The sequence below is a fragment of the Neomonachus schauinslandi genome, chromosome 7 (genome assembly GCF_002201575.2).
Source record: "Neomonachus schauinslandi chromosome 7, ASM220157v2, whole genome shotgun sequence".
Classification (NCBI taxonomy): Eukaryota; Metazoa; Chordata; class Mammalia; order Carnivora; family Phocidae; genus Neomonachus; species Neomonachus schauinslandi.
The window spans coordinates 126497452-126518961 of NC_058409.1; the positions used below are offsets into that span (position 1 = coordinate 126497452).

The 21510-nt window shown below is 38.2% G+C and overlaps 1 protein-coding gene across 2 annotated transcripts in view; it reads right to left on the bottom strand.

Moving 5' to 3' along the window:
• The window catches only part of CDH6 (cadherin 6), a 49518-nt gene extending 31892 nt beyond the window's left edge, over positions 1–17626 (bottom strand). The window contains exon 1 of one of the 2 annotated variants that reach the window (XM_021695920.1): positions 17399–17626. In XM_021695920.1, the coding sequence (XP_021551595.1) occupies positions 17399–17626 (228 nt within the window). The remainder of the gene's footprint in view (positions 1–17398) is intronic. The other variant, XM_044916982.1, reaches the window with a different exon arrangement.
• Positions 17627–21510: the final 3884 nt, after the last annotated feature.

The window sequence follows — 21510 nt, forward strand, 5'->3', positions numbered from 1 at the left end:
ATGAGGACCTCCTAACACACACTCTGTCTTGCTTCCTCTTAGTCTATTTTCCTTTCTGTAACTAGCCCAACTTAAACAGTAACAACACCAACTCTAAGGATGCCATTCTCTTCTAATTAAATCCTCCAGGGTTTTCTCTTTACTCTCAGGATAAAAGTGCCCATCCTCACTCCTTAACACAGCCTCCAAAGTCCACCATGGTCTCTGCCCCTTCACTAGCCTCCTCAGCCACCATTCTCTCCCTGACACTCCTTATTTCAGCATACTCTGCTTATTGTATCGAAAGGATGTGTTAGTCTCTTTCATATCTAGGCCTCCCTGCATATGGCCCCCTTGGCATAAAGTCCTTTTGAACAACTTTACCCGGGTGATCCCACTCATATATCAAGTCTGCATAATCTCTATCTCCTCGGGAAAGCCTTCCCTAAGCTACTAGTCTAAGTTAGATTCCTTTGCTATACATTCTCAATTTATTCCCCACTTAGCCATTAGCGGATTCTGTCTTTTTGATGACTTGTTTTCATGTTGCAATCAGCAAATAGCTAGACTGGAAGTTTCATGAAGGAAGGCACCCAAACTGCCTGGTTCATTTCTATATTCTCAGCACCTGACATACTAGCCCATTATAGATCCTCAATAATGAATGATTTTAAAGAATGAGTGAATGAATCTTGTAAAGATAAAATTGGACAAAATATCAATAATCAGTGAAGGTTTCTGACACATAGAAAGCAATCAATAAATCTTGGTGTCCTCCATCTCCTGTCTTGCTTGATTTTAGTATAACTCTATGTACCAAGGTTCTACATTCCTGAAGTTGCCAGATCATTTAACAATCACTACCAAACACTAGGCACATGATCTAATCTGAGCAATCTGAGGGAGGAATCCAAGTTATTGCCTCAGATCTAAAAATACTTCTTTAATAACTAATGAAATCTTAATAAAATAATAAAGCCAACTTGTGTTGGCTTTGTTGAAGAGATTAGACAAGTTATAAGTATAGCAAGTACACTAACCATTATAAGTCCACTGAGTCTTGGGGCAGAAGTCACCTGTTAAGGGTGAAGAAGCCTCAAGATTTATTGTGCTATATTTCATATATCCTCCTATTGCAGAAACTAATGGATAACAAATTGAAAATGCTCCATTTCACAGAAACATTGTTCCATAATAAAACTAATTTAACTTTACGAACCAAGACCATTTAAAAACACGTATGGGCCTGCAGAGCTGCATGAGACGGTGAATAAAAAAGCATCACACTCGCCTTCTGCAAACTTGCAGTTTAGGCTTGGAAGTACTTGACTCAGAATAAAAGCAGAAATTAGACACTTGAGCACTCTTATTAAGTATTAGGAATAATAAGATAAGTAAAAAGCTGGAGAATGGCATAGAAGGCACTTGTAAATTGGACAAGGGGAGTCAGGGAACATGTCAGCCCTTTGAGGGTTTATGAAGATTTCTTGGAGAAGGTAACATTACTGATAGGAGAAAAATGACTGAGCATCCAGCATGAGCATGTGGCAAGGTTTCCAGGCTCAGTGTGGGAGAAAATCAGAGGAGGCTTTGAGAATGTGCCTGGGGTAATAAAAGCAATAAAGTCAGCTAAAATAGAAACACGCCTTCCCTGGAGTTGCTGGCCACATATTTGCGCACACTGCACTCAGATGTGCAAGGGAAGATGCAGCTTCCTTATTTTTTTAATAGTTTATCCCTTAAGCTCTAATCCCATTGAGTATTTGGAACTCAATATTAGGTTGCACATCGAGTCAATAATTTAGTGCAGTCCAATAACATCTACCTGATTCAATAGTAGAGTCTCTTTAGATAACTCTTTTAGATAAATCTTGGTCTTTCTGGCTTCTGCTTTCTCCCTTTGCCCCGATCCAGTCCAAGATACCATCTGGGTGTATAAAGAAAAGAGACTCACATGTCCTGTGTCAGAGGAAAATTTGGGGGCTTTTGGAGCCAAAGGCAGTCCTTGTATTGCCCTCTGGCCCACTGGTTTCTAGACCATATCTCTCATCCATTACTCTCCTCAGTGGCATCTGTGCTTTTTAGCAGGTGGAAACATGACTCGGTTCTCCAAGATCAAAGCTGGGTAGCTCCATCCTGCCTGCCTCATTGTCATCAGAAAAACCCTCTGATGTCTGACTCTGACTCTTCCATTGCCCTTGGCTCCTGTGGTCCTGACTACAGGGTTGCTTTGTCTTTGATAGGTACCATCTATGATATCATCCATCCTTTTCTTGCCCTGGAGAAGCCTGGGAAGTCTTCTGGGAGCTAAAAGGGGCTTCCGCTTCACCACATGATTGCCTCAAAAGGAAATGGACAAAAACCAGTGTGCTTTCACCTTTAACCCACGAACTTGCCACTGTCCCCCCGGGACTTCAGATGCATAACCTCAAGGCTGTAGAAAGGACTTCAGATACACATAGAACTGTGTGCTTCTGTGTTTAATAGCCAGGACTATGAAATCCCTCCCTTGGTTTTAGGAATACCCCACCAAATAGGTTTCAGTGAGAGGAAGAGCCAATTCTTACTATAAAATCAAGAAGACAATGGGAGTGGAAGCATGACCTGCAGCCCAGAGCCTGGCACCAATAATTTTTGGTGACTGTATTTATAAATGGAATTCATAAGTTTTGTTCTAGTTGGTTAGGCCCATCTCTTAATAACATTAAGTGGGCTCAAAAAGAATCTAGAAAATCTCTTTTTCTCTAACAAAACTTAGGATCAAACTGCTTCCATATCCCATGTTCTTTTTCAAGTATACTATGTTGCCCTGTATAATGACCTAAAAAATTATATTCTATACAATATAAATAATTTGACTGATTTTTATAACAGTGGAAATACTTTATCTTTAAAGCATTCTCTTATATGATTCATCAGATTGACAACCAGTCTGGCTGGGATTTGGGAAAAAAATAATAGCAGACATCTATTAAGCCTGTTCTATGGGCCAGGAAATGTGCTGAACTCATTACATAGGTTATATAAATTGTTACTCATCATGACACTCTTCATATTTCCTTTTAACTGATGAGGAAACTGAGGCAGGGTAAGAGTTAAGTAATTTCTTAGCATTATACGACCAACAGAAGCAGAATTTGAGTCCAGATGATCTGATACCACAGTGTATTCGGTTAACCATAACACAAATATTATCTCTGAATGTTTACACTCAGGTATATGAACATTCATTTAAGGATTACTTTGTACCAAACAATATTTTAGTTAATTAATTTATTTTGGGGGGGGAGGGACAGAGTGAGAGGGAGAGAGCGAGAGAAGCAGACTCCCCACTGAGTGAGGAGCCCAACTCAAGGCTTGATCTTATGACCCTGAGATCATGACCTGAGCTGAAATCAACAGTCAGATGCTTAACCACCTGAGCCACCCAGGCACCTCCCAAACAATTTTTTAAGTGCTGAATTACAAAGATCTATCTAATTCAGGATTTTCAACCTCTGCACTATTGTCATTTTGGGCTAACTCTTTGTAGTGGGACCTATCCTATGCATTATAAGATGTTTAGCAGCATTCCTGGCCCCCACCCATTAGACACCTATGGGACTTTTTAGGTTATGACAATCAAAAATGTCTCCAGATGTTGTCAAATGTCCACTGGGGGACAAATTGCCTCCATTGAGAACCAGTCTGTCTATCTATTCATCTATCTGTCGTCTATCATCTTTCTATCCTTCCATTTTTTTCCTCATTTGTGTACCTTGTAACTTTTAAAATATATTCAAATAATACCATACAGATTCTGCATTTGCAGAGATGCCCCATGACCCCACTCAATTCAATCTTTTCTCTTTTGTTAGATTTAATAACCATTGAAACAGACCTTGGGTTATGTGGAGGAGAATTTCTGACAAAGTGCTAAAAGCAAAAGAATTTTAAATCTAAACTCAGGAGAAATTTATTAATTCCCTTGACATTTATCTTTTACACTCAATACCTTGAATTTAATGTCAAAAGTACCAGAGTAACTATAAAATGAACAAAACTTCACTGCTATGATAGTTGTGGTAGGCAGAATAACAGCTCTCCCAAAGATATCTATGCCCTAATTTCTGGAACTAGTGAGTAAGTTACCTTCCCTGGCAAAAAGGATTTTACAGATGTGATGAAGGTAAAGGTTTTATACAGGGAGATGACCCTAGATTAACCAGACGAGCCTAATGTAATCACTAGGGTCCTTATAAGGGAAAGAGGTAGAGGACAGTTGGAGTCACATGGTAATGTGATGATGGAGTAAAGGTCAGGGTGTGTGTGTGTATGTGGGTGTGTATGTGTGTGTGTGTGTGTGTGTGTGTGAGAGACAGAGACAGAGACAGAGACAAAGATTTGAAAATGGTACGCTGCTGACTTTGAAGATGGAGGAGGAGCCTATGAACCAAGGAACACAGGCAGCCTCTAGAAGCCCAAAAAGTCAAGGAAACGGATCTTTTCCTAGAGCCCCCAGAAGGGCATCTTGCAGACACCTTGATTTTAGCCCAGTGAAACCCATTTCAGACTTCTGAACTCCAGAATTGTAAGTTTGTACTGTTTTAAGCCATTAAGTGCACAGTAATTTGTTTCAACAGCTGTAGGAAACTAAGGTGGTAGTTCCTTATCTTTGGAATTCAAGGTGGACTGAAACTGAATGTGGTCCTTCAAGAATCCCGGGGAAGAGTGGAGAACACTCACCTTTGATGAGCACTTACTATGTGTCACGTACTGCAAGAAAGTGTTGTGTGTTACATCAGTTAATTCTCATGACTCCAGGAGCTAATCTTTATTTTCTCCATTTTTTTTTTTTTTCCTGGAGAAACTGAGGTCAGGGAGGTTAGGTAACTTACCCAAAGTTCAGGGCGTGGCCAGGAAGGATACCAAGATCTGCCTGACTCCAAAGCTATGCTCATTCACACCAGAGCATATTGCCAACCAGCACTCCCCAGGATGATTACAAATGTTTCTGGATTCATTGTATTTATTATATTAGACCCCAGGCTAAGTTATTTGTAAATTCTTTTGGCACAAATGATACAAAGTGTAATAGATGTTATTGTTCATTTGGGATTTATCAATTAAACAATTGCCTTTTGGTTTATTCACTGCATGAAGTTATTTCCCCAAAAAGGCATTGTTTACTGCCTTTAGCTTGACTCTGGAAGTCCAAGGTCTTTGGCAGACTATGACATTAGTCTCAGCTTCTGCTTACTCTAACATTTTCATTTTCAAAAAGCCAGTGGTAAATCAAGCTGAGAACCAGATACCCAGTTCAAAGTTGATTTAGTAAGGCACTGTAACTCACCGGTAACAATCTTACCTTTTTGCCTTATGGTGTCATCTCTTTAGTAATTGCCAAATCTAAGGACATGTGCCCACACACACCTACACACATGCTCCCTTGTGCCCCCCCCCCTTATTTCCCCTCTCACTCTGACACATACACTTCGGCAGAAAATATTAACAGATAAATGCAGACATTTGAGACATGATGACTCAAACGGCAGAAATTTTTAAAAAAATGTTTCTCACTAGCTAATGGACTTTTCCCAAAATGGGTTTTTCTTCAGAAGTAAAAAATATATTGGATATAATATTCTTATATTGACTCCTAGGATCTAAAAAGTTAAAGTTATATCTTTATAAAACAAGTAGTTTGCTTGAGAGAGGGACTATTTCTTGTTCAAATTCTTAAATCTCAAGCATCCTGTATGTACTCAATAAATGATGACTAAAGGGAATTCTGTAACCTACTCAAAAAGTTCTGGTGAATGATCCTAGGAGAGAAAATTATGAGCTCATTCATTTATTAGTTTTTCTTGCTTGGGAACCAGTTTATAAGTTTATGATTTGAATAGTTCCTTTTTCTTTTCTTTCTCCCTTCCTTCCTTCCTTCCTTCCTTCCTTCCTTCCTTCCTCCCTTCCTTCCTTCCTTCCTCCCTTCCTTCCTTCCTTCCTTCTTTCCTTCCTTCCTTCCTTTAAGAGACCAGTGAAACAATCTCAGTGAAGAGAAATGTGTACGATCTGGATGGCCAGGCTGGGGAAAGTGTTCTCATAGTGAGTTAGTGCCATGAATTTGAGGATTCTTCTCATAGAGCTCCAACTCCTAAGCATTTATGCTATTGTTTCATCTGCCCACCATGTCTAAAATACTTTCTGCTACTCTAATAGCTTAATAATGTGGTGTAAGGCAAGAGTATTAAACTCAAACACATCAAAAAAGCTGGAGCACTCTGCTGGCAGTGACACTGGTCTTTTACCGCCTCTGGGGCTGTTTTCTCACACCCAGAAGGATTTAATCCTGCTCAACTGGAAGTGTGGTCATTCAAGGAACGCTTGTATGCAAGAGTGCTTCATAAATCGTAGCACCTGATAAAAGTGTAAGAAAACATTACCATTGCTTTTTATCTCATTACAAATTTTCTGGAATACTCTTTGCTTGCCAGGGAGTGATTTCTTTTGTGTTGTATTTTCTATTCCCTCTCTCCCCATCCTACACCCTCCCTTTCCTTAGAAATTACCTGATGGTTTGCCATTGTAGTAAAGTTCCCAACTACGACATTATCATTTTAAAACTCTAGTAAGTGATGTCTAGACTGTTGAAAGGGAGATAAAATGGAATAAAATACTGCCACTCAAGTTTGACCAAGTCACTTAATTTTCTTGATTTCGTTTTAAAAGCATTTTCCTTTAAGAGGCAGGTGAATCAGTGATCCACCAAGATCAGAGCTTTTGCACAAGGTAAATAGCCCCTCCCTTTTTACTCTTTTTACATAATACCTATAGTTGGGAAGATGGATAGAACACTCAAGATATAAATCGTCTCATTACAAAGAGAATTTTTTCTTTTTATTGTATCTATATGAGAAGATGGATGCTAGCTGAACCTAATGTAGCAATAATCATTTCACAGTATATGTAAATCAAACCATTATGCCTTGCACCTTAAACTTACACAGTGATGTATGTCAATTATTTCTCAATAAAAGTAGAGAAAGAAGATACAGTAGAATAAGCGGTAATTTTTTATAGTCCATTCTGCTTTGCTTGATTTCTAAAGGGGAAGTTTGCTTTCCAGGGGGTATTTACCTTCATTGGGGGTGGGGGGTGGGGGGTCAGGGGCAGGGGGAAGAAGCTCTAGGCTATAGATTAAGTAAGGAAATGAGCCAGAGTCCTATGCTTTACAATTTGTGGAAAGAAAACAATAAAGCATGCTAAAATTTTGCATGATTGTATGTTAAAGCAGGATTTTTTGGCCATCTTCTCTTTCCTGTTTCTCTTCTAAATTGTACTGGTATATAAATGGTAGAAAGAGTTAAGATGAGATTATTTTCCAGAAATGATTATTTTTCCTCTGAAAACTCAAAATATGTTGATTGGGAGAATATATAGTTGGTAAAGAAAAGAATTAGTCATTATATAGAATTTTTCTCTCCCTGTATTATCACATTTTTCTCCATAGTTGATTTTTTGTGTGTGAATTATTGCAATCAGCATTTTCAGGTCTTAAATGATTTCTTTTTTACCACACACTTGAATTGTCTACACATTATAGCTTCCTAGGAATTTTAAGAAAAATGTGCTTTCTGTTGGCCAACTCTCACTTTTTCCCATTTTGCTTCAAACTTCCTTAAAGGGACCCTAAATGTTGTCTGGTTTTCATTTGTAAAAGTCTTAAAGGAACGAACTTTTATGATATGATATTATTTGCTGTATATTCTCTTTTTATCTTCCTTGTTTACACACATACAGCTGTGTTGTCTTCAGTTTCTCTGGTTTGCACAAGGTAGCTTGAGCTTTTTCCTATTGTATCATAAAGTATTTGTGTCATTTTGATGTGAAATTTCCAGAGGTAGCTTCCATGGAAAGACATAATAAATTTGGTTTATATGTTTACTACCTAATATATCCTTGAATTTTAAAGACTTTAGATTTTCGCTTGTCAACCCAATGACACGAAACACTATCAGTGATATCCATATCAAACTATGCACACCAATAAACTAGGAAACACTTCTAGATTACATGGCAGGTTTTAACTCTTCAGTAATTGCAGCTTAATCTCAAGTAATATTTGGCTGTTTCCAAGGTGCAAATCTGTGCCAAGCACCTTTAAGACTACAAAGATGAATAAAACATGTAGTCTAGGGTCCTGCAGAGTTTACAAAGATATAAGTATGTGAAGATTCAAATTCAATATCTAAAGTACTAATTGAAAAAGGAGCCCTGGGACCCAGTATAAAACACTACTCAATATATGGAAGGTCAAAGTTGAACTTTAAACAAAGAATTAATTATTTCACTCTTAAAAAGGTGAAACATTCAGGATAAGAAATTAAGTCAAGAATGATTTTTCCCTCAGTAAAACTTTGGTTCAATAATATAAGGAGATTACGATATTAATTCCAACCTAACAACTTAATTATGATTATTCCAACTTAAAACATGAGTATACCCTAAATGCAATCGTCATTTTTGCATTGTTGGATGCATCCAAGTTTGTACTGAAAAAAATAATGAGACCTAATTAGACTCTTAACATTTCAGGCCTTTTAAATAATATTAACTCCAAATTGTGTAAAGTGATGATGTTTTTAAAATGAGATAATAAATAGCCTTAATAGGATCTACAGAAGTTACCAGGATCATCAAACAACGTGAAGTGTAGTGCACATTTCATTTTTAGTTTGGTTGGGATAATAAGGAAGACTTCATATTTTTACATATGCGTAGTTCTCTGAATTGCCTTATGAGTCACATCTGCAGCCGCCTTAGCTGCTTGGCACTGTCTTCTGGCCCATCATACTTGACTTCATGGAAGGAGACTGAACATTAGGGGAATAATCCCCTGGGCACCTTTGGTTCTTCCTTCTCTTCACTGTTCCTGTTCTTTGAGGGCACACTTGATTGCAGGGTGCCTTCCCTTCTTAGCTGGTCTTCCCTTTGTGAGCATGATATTCCAGACCGTGTTCTAAGCCCTTTCTGTGTATTAATTTATTAAAACCTCACCTCAGTAACTTTCTTACTTCCTCATGTAACAGTGGAAGAAATTGGGGGCAGGGAGGTTAGATAACTTGCCCAATGTTACCCAGGTGGTCAGAGTGTAGCTGGGGTGTGGACACAGGCAGTCTCCTTGGATTGTCGAATGAACAAAAAGCATTTTTTCTCCAGATGTATTCGAAAATGTCTTAGCTGAGATAACTTCTTCAATTGCCTTCTTAACTCCAATCTCAGTGTCCTCTAGTCACCACTAAATCCCACATCCAGAGTGATATTTCAAGCTTTTTGTTATGCCGCTATTACTCCCCTCAGGTCTTCTGGAACATACCAATTCACCTCAAATATTTATTCATATATTTCACACATCTATACATTTTAATCTTTTAAAATGCCCCTCTTTTCTTATGTGTATGTATTCTCCATGGATAGAAAACTGGAAGAAACCGTAACTATTTTCCTGGTGAAATATTTGGGCATGCTGCTTTTCTTTTTTATTCCAGATCACATAATTTCAAATATGATTCCTCGCGTTGACCTTTGAGAATATCTATTCCTTCTACTTATTTATCAAAATAGCAATAAGAAAAAAAATCTCTTTGTCTGACGGGAGTTCTGTACTTTCTTTCAACCTCTTCTTTAATTCCAGATGGAAAGGTAGGTTTGCAAAGAATGTTGATATATTTAGCATGCTCATGAGGATTATATTACATGGTCATTTTAATAATTGACAACATAAAAGCTTATAGGAAGGTGGAATTTGCTACTAGCAGCCTACATCTACACAACAAAATATGCCTTCTTGAGATTCCAATGACACATTACATCTAAATACAATGTCTAAATTTGATGAAGGTTATCAAAGAAACTTGTTTATTTTTGATAAAAGAGGGTAGAGCATAAGAAAGACATCTTTTCATTTTGACAGGAGATATAAGGCCTTCTAAAAGTTAAACTTGTAATTCTGGTCAAATATATTCTTGGCTTCTCATATTTAAATTGATGTCATTCTATCAGTAAAGATGAAAAAAAATCAGTGGTTTAAGTATCTTTTCACCGTTGATTACCATTAAGTCAGGGATATTTATCTGATTTTTGGAATAAAGTTTAGTCGGAACGATAATTAAGGATTTTGATTTGAAAAGAAATGTCAACTAAGATGTTGGCATTTTGCATATTTATATTGCCATCTCCTATGGTGGACCCATAATACGACAAAACCCAAAAAATTCTGGTGCAAACCAAGTATTTGTATTGTTTAATAATAGTACAAACAAGTTAAGGTAATCAGTAAAGTTAAGGTAATTGCAATGTCTATAGTATAGATGGGAGGGGATTTGTTATAATGAGCCTCTGGAGTGTCTATAACTTTCCAACAACCTCTAGAACTGTTCAGTTTGTGGAGTATGGAGGTAATATAGCTCAGTGGGAACAAAAAAGATCTGAATCCTTAACTTTCTTTTATTAACCTTGATCCCTCCATTTTGTTCAACAAATTGAATTACAAGCAGGAGGATATAGGATTCCAGACATAATGACATGGAAGTTGGAAGATTTGGGATTGGGTCCTTTTTTGCCTTTCTATATTTTACTCTGCTGGTGTGACTAGGCAACCAAACAGCTGCCTTTGGGTTTATGACCAAGGTCAGACATTCTAACCGTTCTGCTCTTCACATGAGCAACTGTGCAGAGAGGGAACATTTAACACTCAGGGAACTGCTGTCCGCACAGGACATCTTAGCATCAATTAGCAAATTGAAGCCTTTGTCATTAAGAAAGGGAAATTGGTGGGTGGCTCAGTCATTAAGCGTCTGCCTTCGGCTCAGGTCATGATCCCAGGGTCCTGGGATCGAGCCCCGCATCAGGCTCCCTGCTCAGCGGGGGGCCTGCTTCTCCCTCTCCCACTCCCCCTGCTTGTGTTCCCTCTCTTGCTGTGTCTCTCTCTGTCAAATAAATAAATAAATAAATAAATAAATAAATAAATAAATAAATAAAATCTTAAAAAAAAAAAGGAAAGGGAAATCGGTTGGGGATGGTGGAAACACAATGAGCATTACTGCCAATATTGGCAGTCAGGAAGTTACTTTTTGAAACATTTTTTAAGAGTACATTCAACCAGCCAGTGCATGGTCTCTTACATACACTAACCAATTGAGATATAAAAATGTTAAATGGCTGAGCATTAAATTTAAATGATGAAGAAGAAAGATGTGCCCAAGGCACTTGTCCTGACTCAGGGAGAAAAGATTATTGCAGGTCACTGAACCAGAATAGAAGTTTAGAGGTTATCAAGGGAAATAAAAAGAAAAGACACATTTTCATCACGATGACCAAAAAGATTGCTAATTGCATATCTAATTTTAAAATGCGCACATGTAACTAGTTTGAATATCACTGATGTATTCCAGAAAAAGTAAAAGGAACGTGCATAATAATAATGCAAACATATTTGAGTAGCTCTTTAATACTAGTCTAAACATTTTTTTTTTTTCTATCTACCCTTGGGTTTCACACCAGCAGATATTTGCGTCATTGAGCCACATGCAATCTCTGAATGCCAGAGCATGTTCTGGGAAAGTTTTTTCATTTGATAAAAGAGGGTAAAGAAAAGATGTCTTTCTTATGCTCTACCCTCTTTTATCAAATGAAAAATAGCTCTTGCAATGGTTCCGTGAAGGAGTGGATATACCGGGGAAGGAATATAACTGAGCAGTTGCGAGGTCAGACAGAAGCTGGCTGCCAAGTCTAGCAGGCTGTGCACTTGGGATGAAATACTTGAGTGCTCTGAGCCTTGGTTTACTCATCTGTAAAATGGGGCTATAAGTCATATCTCACAGCATTTAGATAAGATACCTGAAGCACTGAGCAGAGTGTTTGGAAGGGAGTAGGGCTCAGGACATTGTAGCTGTGATGATGTTTTAATATGTTGCTGCTTGTCTAAAGTGACCGTGGCTAAATGAGGCTCTGAATCACCCTTCAAATTAGCGCCAGGAGGTTTTCTACTCTTAAACTTATGCTCTTTTCAGAAAAAAAAAAAAAATTGGAACGCAAGAAAGCAATATTTTAATGATAGCATCTTTTAAATTGTCTTTCAGAATGAATATAATATTGCTTCATGTGTACTGAATTCGGATCATGTGATTATAGGAACAAATAATTGTTCATTCCTAATTTTAGAGGAGTGTGTGCCTGACAACTTTCATTTTTATGGGCCGTTAAAACATTACTGGCTAATTATCCTGAGACGAGTGGCTTTGTTGAATTGGGTAGACATTAATTGTAAAGACTCAAGAGAAAGGCATGTTAGGAAGGCCTGTATGTTAGAGCCCCAAATAGAACCCAAATTTTCATGATGTTTAAAAAAGCACAGCATATCTGGGTTTTTTGGGAAAGCTCCACAAGAGAAAACCATCATCAACTTCCAAAAAGGTAACATCAGAAAATATCTATGAAAAAACAGATCTCCTGGTATGCTACTAAAAATAGAAGTATCTCAAAGACTTCTAATGGAGACTCATCTTATGTATACATTGTGTGGAAGGAGAGCATAGAGAACACTGTAAAGGATAAAATGCAGGAGACAAGGGAATTCAACATTGCTATGGGCTGTTTAATGATCAAGTGCAAATCTTCTGCCTGGAACTGTGCAAAAGTTCTGAGGTTTTAAGTATATTCATCTTTGTATTAATGAGTGCCCACATCTTCAAAATCTATATCTACTTATGTTCTTCTTTTCTTATTGAACTTAATCTTAGACTATATATGAATCATCCTCAAGGAATTGCTACATTATGTAAAGCTGGTAGGGGGTTTTCTGCAAATGGGAGATGACGATGCTTCCCCCTTACTTTTCTATTATGTTTACATAAACCAAAGATAACCTGGGTGGATTTCGTATAAAATCACATACTCTTCCTGTCCCGCCTTGACAAGAACACATGTATCTTTCTGTTTTCTGTGTCAACATTAGTGACGCTTTCACTCTGCTGACTGTCCAATCTTGAAGTCCCTGACTCTTTGAACTTCTTTCGCTCCTTAGGCTTCTGCATCTAATTAACTGGGAAGTCCTGCTAGTTCTCTCTCTGCACTGTGAGCTCACACCTGCTGCTTCTTTAAGAATGCTTCCAACATTATCACCTCCCCTAGGAAGCTCTGCCTGGCCCCAAGCCCAGCTGGCCCCCCCTTCGTGTTTCCAACAGTACTTCCTGGACACGCATTTTATCACGGAACTTGCCATGTTCTGTTATAATTACTGCCAGTTATATGCTGCCAAGGCTGTGGTTCTCAAATTCCACCATCTTAGAATCATCAACAATCAAAAACCAACTGAGGCAGAATCTCTGGGGAGGTGAGACCAGGGCCAAGGCATTTTTAAAAGCCGTGCTCTTCAGATGTTAATATGCATACAATTCACTGGGGGATCTTGTTGAAATGCAGAGTATAATTCAATAGACCTCAGGTGGGGCCCAAGAGTCTGCATTTCTAACAAGCTCCCAGGTGACACAGATGCTGCTTATGCTAAATCAGCTAAAAGTTGCCCCAGATGGTCAGGTATTTTAGAAAAACAGATTCCTTATCTGTATCTCTGTGTATATCTGTTTGTTAAGCCCACAAACTCTTACCCAATACAGGACAACGCCTTCCTTCTGTTAACCTGCACCTGTCGCCGCCATTTTTAGGTGAGTAGAGGTGTTGAGAATTTTCTCATAAATCAGAATCTGGATTGTCAATATTTCAATAGAATCGGCCTTCCCCACTCGTATTCACAGTAAGCGTATGCCTCCACCCTTCCCTCGCCCTGCCGTGTCACGTTTCTGCGCTCATCTTACTGCCGCAGGACACAGTAAAATGCTGGGGAGCGTTCAGAAGGCTAGAGGAGAGAGGTCTCGTTGCCTTGGCTTGTGTTCCAAGTTTTAAGTGTGATCTTGTCTCTTCACTTCATTGTTAGCCCAGCCTCAGGAGTCTGTTTTCCGCTACTTCTCAGGTGCACTTGTGACCCTCCCTCTTTTCTCCTTCGACTCCTGACAGCCCTTCACTCCCACCCGTTCTCACATTTTCCTCACTCCACCGCCATCACTGTCATCTCTAGAGACTTACCACAAATCATGGAAATCAATGAACACAAATACAAATAGAAACAGATGCTTATATTGTAAAAACTTCTTTCTTCCACTTTAAGTGCTACTTGCTCAGACACATTACTTTTCTTCTGTTAATGCTTCTGCCCCTTACAAGTACAGATCAATTTTTTTCGTTTCAGGCCCCAAGGACAGACTCTAAGTAATTGTTATTTAATTAGGCTAATAGCATGATTTAAGGTTCTGTTGGCCTTTGCACACCTTTAAGTGCTGACCTAGCTGCAGTCCAGTGCTTCCCAGAGTACATACTGAAGCATCCTGGGGAACCCACCCTGGTGCCAGGAAGTATTTTTAAATTTCAAGGGAAATATAGCAACACTTGGGCTCTGTTAGACTCCTTGTGAATTACTAGCTCAGGGTAGTTCACAGTTTCAACAGTAGGTGGTGCTACACTCCTTTCGATGATGTCACATGTCTGTTAAGCTGGATTCCCCACAGTACTTGTGATAAGTGAGTACAGTGCAAAATCAACGTGGAAAGGAAATGAGGGGCAGTGTCTAATCTTAGAAATTGCGCAGAGCCCAGTAGATGCCCACATTCTGTAAGTAAGAAACTGTGGTTATTTAAGAATAAAATTAAAATATTATTTTTTCTATTAATTGCTGTGTATTTTTTTCAAAGAACTACTTATTGGTTAGAACATAAATAGCTATTAAGGTGTTTGGATCTGTTTCTTGGGTCCTAAGCACACTGTGAAAACAATTCTTGAGATAATAAGAGCACTGTGAACCAAGAATATTTTGGAACCTCTGCTATAGTCTAATCTTATTTTTTCTCTTTTTTTTCCCAAAAGTTTCTTAACCTCGGGGATCCAGATCCCCACATCAGGTGTATGTTTTGTTCCAGATCTATGTAAAAGTGGACCAACCTTTTGCCACGTGAGGAACAAACTTTTTTTTTTTCTTTAAAATTTTTTTTGGTCTATTTTTAACTGTGGTAAAAACATATTATACTCAAATCCTTTCACATGTTGATAAAACATAACCCCAAAGATATATTTGGGGAAATGCCCTATTAATTGAGGAAGAACATCTCTTAAACACATCTGTCGTAGCAATGCGGGGTCCATGACAACTTCAGTGATTACCCTTGCCTTTTTTTTTTTTTCCCAACCGATAATCTCTTATGTGTCACATCTTCAAGGAGGTGGGGGTGAGGTAGGGAAATATGTCTAGCTGCCAATAAAATATCCACCTCCAACTGGTTAAATTGAAGCTCTGATTGGGAAGGGATTTTGTCACCATCCTTTACATTTTCCACCCACTGAGAGATCCTGTAATTACTTCATTTTACTTTTGCAATGATACAGAAATCAATACTCCGCTTCAATGCATTACAGATAGATTATTATTAATAGAGCATATACAATGGATTTTCTCACCAATAACAAGAACATCTTTATGCACCTACTATGTGCCAGTCCCTGGTTCTTGTCTCACTTTAACTCCATGACGTAGGCATTGCCGCCTGAATTTTCTAGATGAAGAAACTAAAGCCTGGGATGGTTAACAACCTGCCTTGGGCCACACAAATGGCAGGGCAGCGATGCGGCCTCAGATCTGCTTGAGTCCACAGCTCGAAACTTTACCCCATGGCAATATTACCTCTCACAATTACCATGGTAAAACTGATTCCTATGCGGTTTTATCCATTTCTGCTGCTAGCATCCTGATATATCCTAGCCTTTCTTTAAGAACAGGTGGTAGTTTTGGTATAAAATGGCACCACAACTTTTGAAGAAAAAGCAGAAAGGAAAAAAAAGGGGAATCAATTATTTAGTCAAAGCATTTAAAACAATTTAATCTTCTATGACAATAATGTTATTTGTATTGTAGAAAGTGCTTTAAAGATTGTAAGATGATTATTATTTACAACCATTACTCTATTAATGTAGTGCTTGCTCATCAAATTTCACAAGGAAATGGAGTGAAGTACAAGTAAGTGGACTTTCTTCAGCAGTCACACAGCGTGTGATTTTCACGTCAAATACAAGGCTAACCCCTTGGGGATCTGTGTTGATGTTCACCCCTTCACTGAATACTTCTTCTCCTACTTTATTCCACATTAATAATTCATTCATTGGAACAATGCCTGGTTACCTCAGCCCAAGCCATGAATGGCTTTCCTTCATTTATAGTGGTAAATACTTAAAGAGAATATTTGCACCTTCTTATTTAGGGATATTTGATAACAGCTTGAAATGTGAACATGCAGCCCTTGGAATCTGCAAAATTTATGCTATTCGCATGCTATCCTGATATAGTCATTTCAAAATCATGGCTGTAATCATAAACAGACATTTTATCTTTTCTGTTATGTTCATTCCCTATATAAAGGGTATGTGACAATTACTCTTCTTATCAATACCATATTATGAAACACAGAACCTACAAAGTACAAATCCGTGTCTCTGTTTTTTCCCCCATCGTTGCAGTATGCAGATATTCTGCAACAAGAATGTAGCTGATGATAAAATTTCAGTGAAACTCACGATGACAGTATAACTGAGCTGTTTCCCTGACTCAGCCAGTAATCTCTAAGGGCTATCATAAGTGGTGCCTCCTCATTCAACTTTCTAGAGTCAATAAAATGGTCAGATGATACTTGGAAATAGCACCTCTACATCACCATTTTTCTCTCTTGTGAACCTTGCCACAGTTAAATCACAAGCTTTTGAAATGCCTGGCTCTTGCCAATTATTTGAGACAAGACAAACCCGACAGCAGCCGCAACCAAATCTGAGGCAGTGGTGGGTTTTGAGGACCAAGGGCTCCATTTGGTCACGGAAAGGATGACACGGTCGGGGAGCCGTGTTAAGAAGTAGTTAATTTGAACACGGCCAAAGGACTGACGCTCAGAATGTTTGCTTTCAGAATGAGAAAAAGGAACCTTCCTTCCCTTACAGCTTAATCGCTCTATTCCTATTTTTAATACATCCTGGTTTATAGAATAGCTGGACCACATTTTTCAAGCTAAAGTAAAAATTAAAGGATTTATGATAATCCTATGTGGATGGTTGTGGGCGTTTCTTTTTCAACGGAAGCATTTCTTTCTTTGTTGCATTGCTGACATTTCTCAGCTTCTTGCTACAGTCTTCGTCCCGAAACTACTCAAGTGAAAAAAAAAAAAAGTCTTACCAGATAAGCAACAATTCTTACTGTATTGGGGGAATAGTTCACATCCTCCCCATCTATTTATTAGAAGTAATTTCTTCAGGCTTTACAACCAGAACGTCAAAGTGCCCAATGGAATCCTACCTTGCCCACGTACTGATAATCAGATCCCGTATATTCCTCCAGGAGAAAGAACTGATTCCACATCCAGCTCCTTTTCGAACGGTTCAGCTCATTTTTGCTGTTTCCAGAGAGCTCCAGGACCCTTTTCTTTGCCGGGAAACCACTAGTCCTCTTGGATAACGGGGTTGAGAAAGTTGGGTAGGGCTGACCAACCCAAAAGAGTAACAAGAAGTATCGGTAAGTTCTCATTCTGATAACACAGTCCAGTCTCTGGGTAGTGGGTACCCTGCTCCTTGAAGTGGCTTTTTTCACTGCACTGTTTCCAGCATCATTTCTCCTTTCTTCCTTAATGTTCTTTGCTTGGCTCTCAGAGGATATCTGGAAAGAATAATAACATATCAAACATTTTTAGAGATGTTTAAAATTCAGTGTTAGAGCAAATAAGCTCTGGAGAAAGAGGACAGAAATTTGGATAGCAAAACAACAAAAATAAGTTGGCTATCAATTTTGAAATGAGGAAAACGTTCTTTCAGATATGCTAAATGGAAGGCATGTGCCGAGTCGGAAGCTGCTGTTTTCCTTTCTCCTTTTCTATCACTTAACAATCCTATTTTTAGTCATTGCGTTGCTGTAGGTCAACATGCCAGAGTGGATTATTTCACTACTCTTTTTTCCTCTCGAGTATGTGGGCTGAGATCTGGTTAGAAGGAACAAGTCTGTGTTTCGGATTCCATTTGCATATTTATCCTCATGAACAAGTCAGAGGCAAAGATATATCACACACAATTTCAGTTCGATTGCAAGTGGATAATGTTGATGTTTCACTAGAATGTACTGAGTACCTGTGATGCATCAGCCTAAGACAAGGCAGAGCCTGTTCAGACTCTTGGCTTCACAGATGCGTTGGGATAGACGGGTCTGGGTCAAGCACGGTTGGAAAAGACCACACTTTGTCTTCTCTTCCGAATGCGTGCTAGCATATTGAAGTTTCTGAAGTGAAATTTTGTAACAGTGACGCAAGCCTACATTTAATAAAGGGTTTCTCAAACTTGACTGGGAAGCTTTTTTCCCCTCATCCGACCCAATAACACTATAGGATGGGTGAATGAGCAACCTACAGAATTTATATATAACAGAATATAGGAATTAAATGAGCAATTTTATTTAAATTTCTGTAGGAAATCCTGGGCTTTCATCTCTAAATTTTACTTGTATCATAAGCAAGCAAGCATATGTATAGAAATTGGTCAAACAATTTCTATATAATTTTCACAGGTGCATCAAATATATCTCAATATCAGAGTGAATGCAGTTGACTATAGGATCTCCAGAAAAGTCAGCTCTTATACTTGTGTATAATAATTTTCCAGGACAAGTATTAATTTTCTTTTTTTTTTTAAGATTTTATTTATTTATTTGTCAGAGAGACAGAGCACAAGCAGGGGGAGCGGCGGGCAGAGGGAGAAGCAGACTCCCCGCTGAGCAAGGAGCCCAATGCAGGACTTGATCCCAGGACCCTGGGATCATGACCTGAGCTGAAGGCAGACGCTTAACTGACTGAGCCACCCAGGCATCCCAAATATTAATTTTCAAGAACATAACCTCGCATTAAAAAATTCCTTGGGCCAGATTATCTAGCAAAGATGTTACAATGTGGTTTACTATTTCAGATAATTAGAGTCATACATACCTATATCTCCATCCTAAACTTCTCCACATTTCTTGAAAAAAAAATCCAACAAATCACTCCTTCACTGTACCATTCGAAATGGGAAAAATATTTTCTTAAATAATACTAACAAAAATGAAGTGCTTTGTGATGTAGAACATAATAGTAATTAACTTTGGTATGTTCACTAAATACATGGAGACAAAAGAAACGTGTTTTAGGTAATCTGATCAGAATTTTTTTTTCTTTATGTCAGAAAAATGTGTTCACTTGTCTCCTATTATTCTAGCAGGGAAATGTATATATGACCAGTGTTTTGATTTTTTTTTTTTTACCGCAGCAATGAGTAATTAGCCACCGAACACATGATTTAGTGAAAGCTTTCTATTGGAATATCAGTGAAATGTTTCATAGTGTTCAGCATTTTTAAATCTTTATTCCATTACTATGCATCTTCTTGACAGCAGGCTGGGGAAGTTGAAAATTCCACAGGTGAGTAAATTAGTACTGTGATAGTTAGTCATGCTGGAAAAACGCCAGGCAACCGTAACTTGTCATTAGGAGGCCTTGGTACAGGTGTGGAATAACTGATGATCAATTAGGCCATGACGAGTCTTCTCTTCTTGTGGATAGTATATAAAGGGGATTGAGGGAGCATATGGAGAAAAGCCCTCTAAAGACATCTATTCATTTTTAGTAGCAGAGATTACATCGAGGTTGAGTCAGTGGAAATTACATTTTTCTTAATTTCTCATATTCTCCCATTATTTGCATAGACAAATCCTGCAGTGAAGAATTATATGTCTGCTGCCGCACTCAGTGTGTGCCCCATGGTGCCAGGAGGAAAGAGGGATTCAGAGAATGGATGTGTCACCTGTTTAAAAGGCAGACTCCTAAAGTCCATTTTTAAAGAAAAATCGATCCCTGTGGATGTTGTGTGGAAACTCTACAAGCTGTTGCCACTTGAATATTAAATATTAGTTCTTTTTAATATCACAGATACCAAAATGTCAAGTATTTCCTTTCTTTCTTTCTTTTTTTTTTTGCTTAGTTGATAATGAGCTTTTAAAGTGATGCGAATTTAAGCAGTGTTTCCAAGTATGCTAGAACATCTAGATTTGCTATAACCCAGCTCATTTTCTATCAACTTGGCAGGGTGTGTCCTTGTTAAAAAGTCAATATGCAAAATTACTATGATCCACTCATATTTAGTGTTAGCTTTTTAGAGGGATAGACTTCTGTGTGAAATTCATAGTTTAAAAACTCCAATGAACTCTGAACTGTTGAATATCTAACTTAGCAATTCTCATTTAATACTTCATAATAGGCAGGATTGCATAGTGGTGAAGATTATCAGTGCTGGAGCCAGACTGCCTGCGTTTAAATCCAGGCTCTGTCTCTTAGTTGCTGTGAATTTGGGAAAATGCTTAATCTCACCGTGCCTTAGTTTCTTTCTCTGTAAATGGGGATAATGACAGCAAGTACCTCATCGGGTGTTGTAAGGATTAAGCCATTACATGCAAAGCACTTACAATAGCGCCTGGCACCTTAGTAAGGTATTAATAAGTATCAGCTGCTATTATTATAACTGTTGTTATTACTACTGTTATTGTTACTACAATGTATTGCATATGAAGAATCCTTCTATATATAGCACACTGCAAAAGTCTGCAAAGGATAGCGTAGTTTTCCCTCTTACGCTTGAATACTTTTTTAAATCTTTCTAGAAGCATTTCTGAGTGAGTCAAATTCTTTTAAAATTAAAAAACAGAAGCACTTTAAAAATCAGAATTACACCATTTGCTAGTCGTTTTCCTCTGTGTAGACTTCAGTTCAGGATTTCACAGTAATAGTGTAAAAAGAGAGAAGGCAGAAGCTTTATGCCCACTGACTGCAGGAAGAATGTGGGCAAAAAGGAAAGTTCACTGGAGGATGGACTCATTCATAGAATCTGTGTTTTTTTCCCTTTCCCTTTTGTTAGGTTAAGGTTTTAAAAATCATCTTTATTCACATAAAAAAAATCAGAAGTACCTTCAACGTAGTAATTTTGACCTTGTAAAAATGGTACTGGACAAACATGTCTTCTTGTAATTAACATGCTGTTATTATTCTATTGTTATATGGGATAAGAATTTGATGAAGTTTAAATGAGTGATGTATATATATATTAGATTTTACTTAATCTAAAAAGTATGAAATGAAAAAAAATATTCCAAGTATAACCTTAGATGCAAAAAAATAGGATTCTTAGGATGCGGAATGGCCACCGGTCAAGGAGGGAAAGGGCCCACCGTAGCACCACGTTGACGAGTATGGGAAAGCCGCTGACTTCCGAGCAGCCAACATGCAGGGGGACCACATGGCAGGTAGTAATCACCTGTGCGGCTCATGTTGTAGATGTCAAGAAGTAAACCAAAAGGACAAAGCAGTACGTCATGCATAGCCACCGCATTAAAATAGCAGG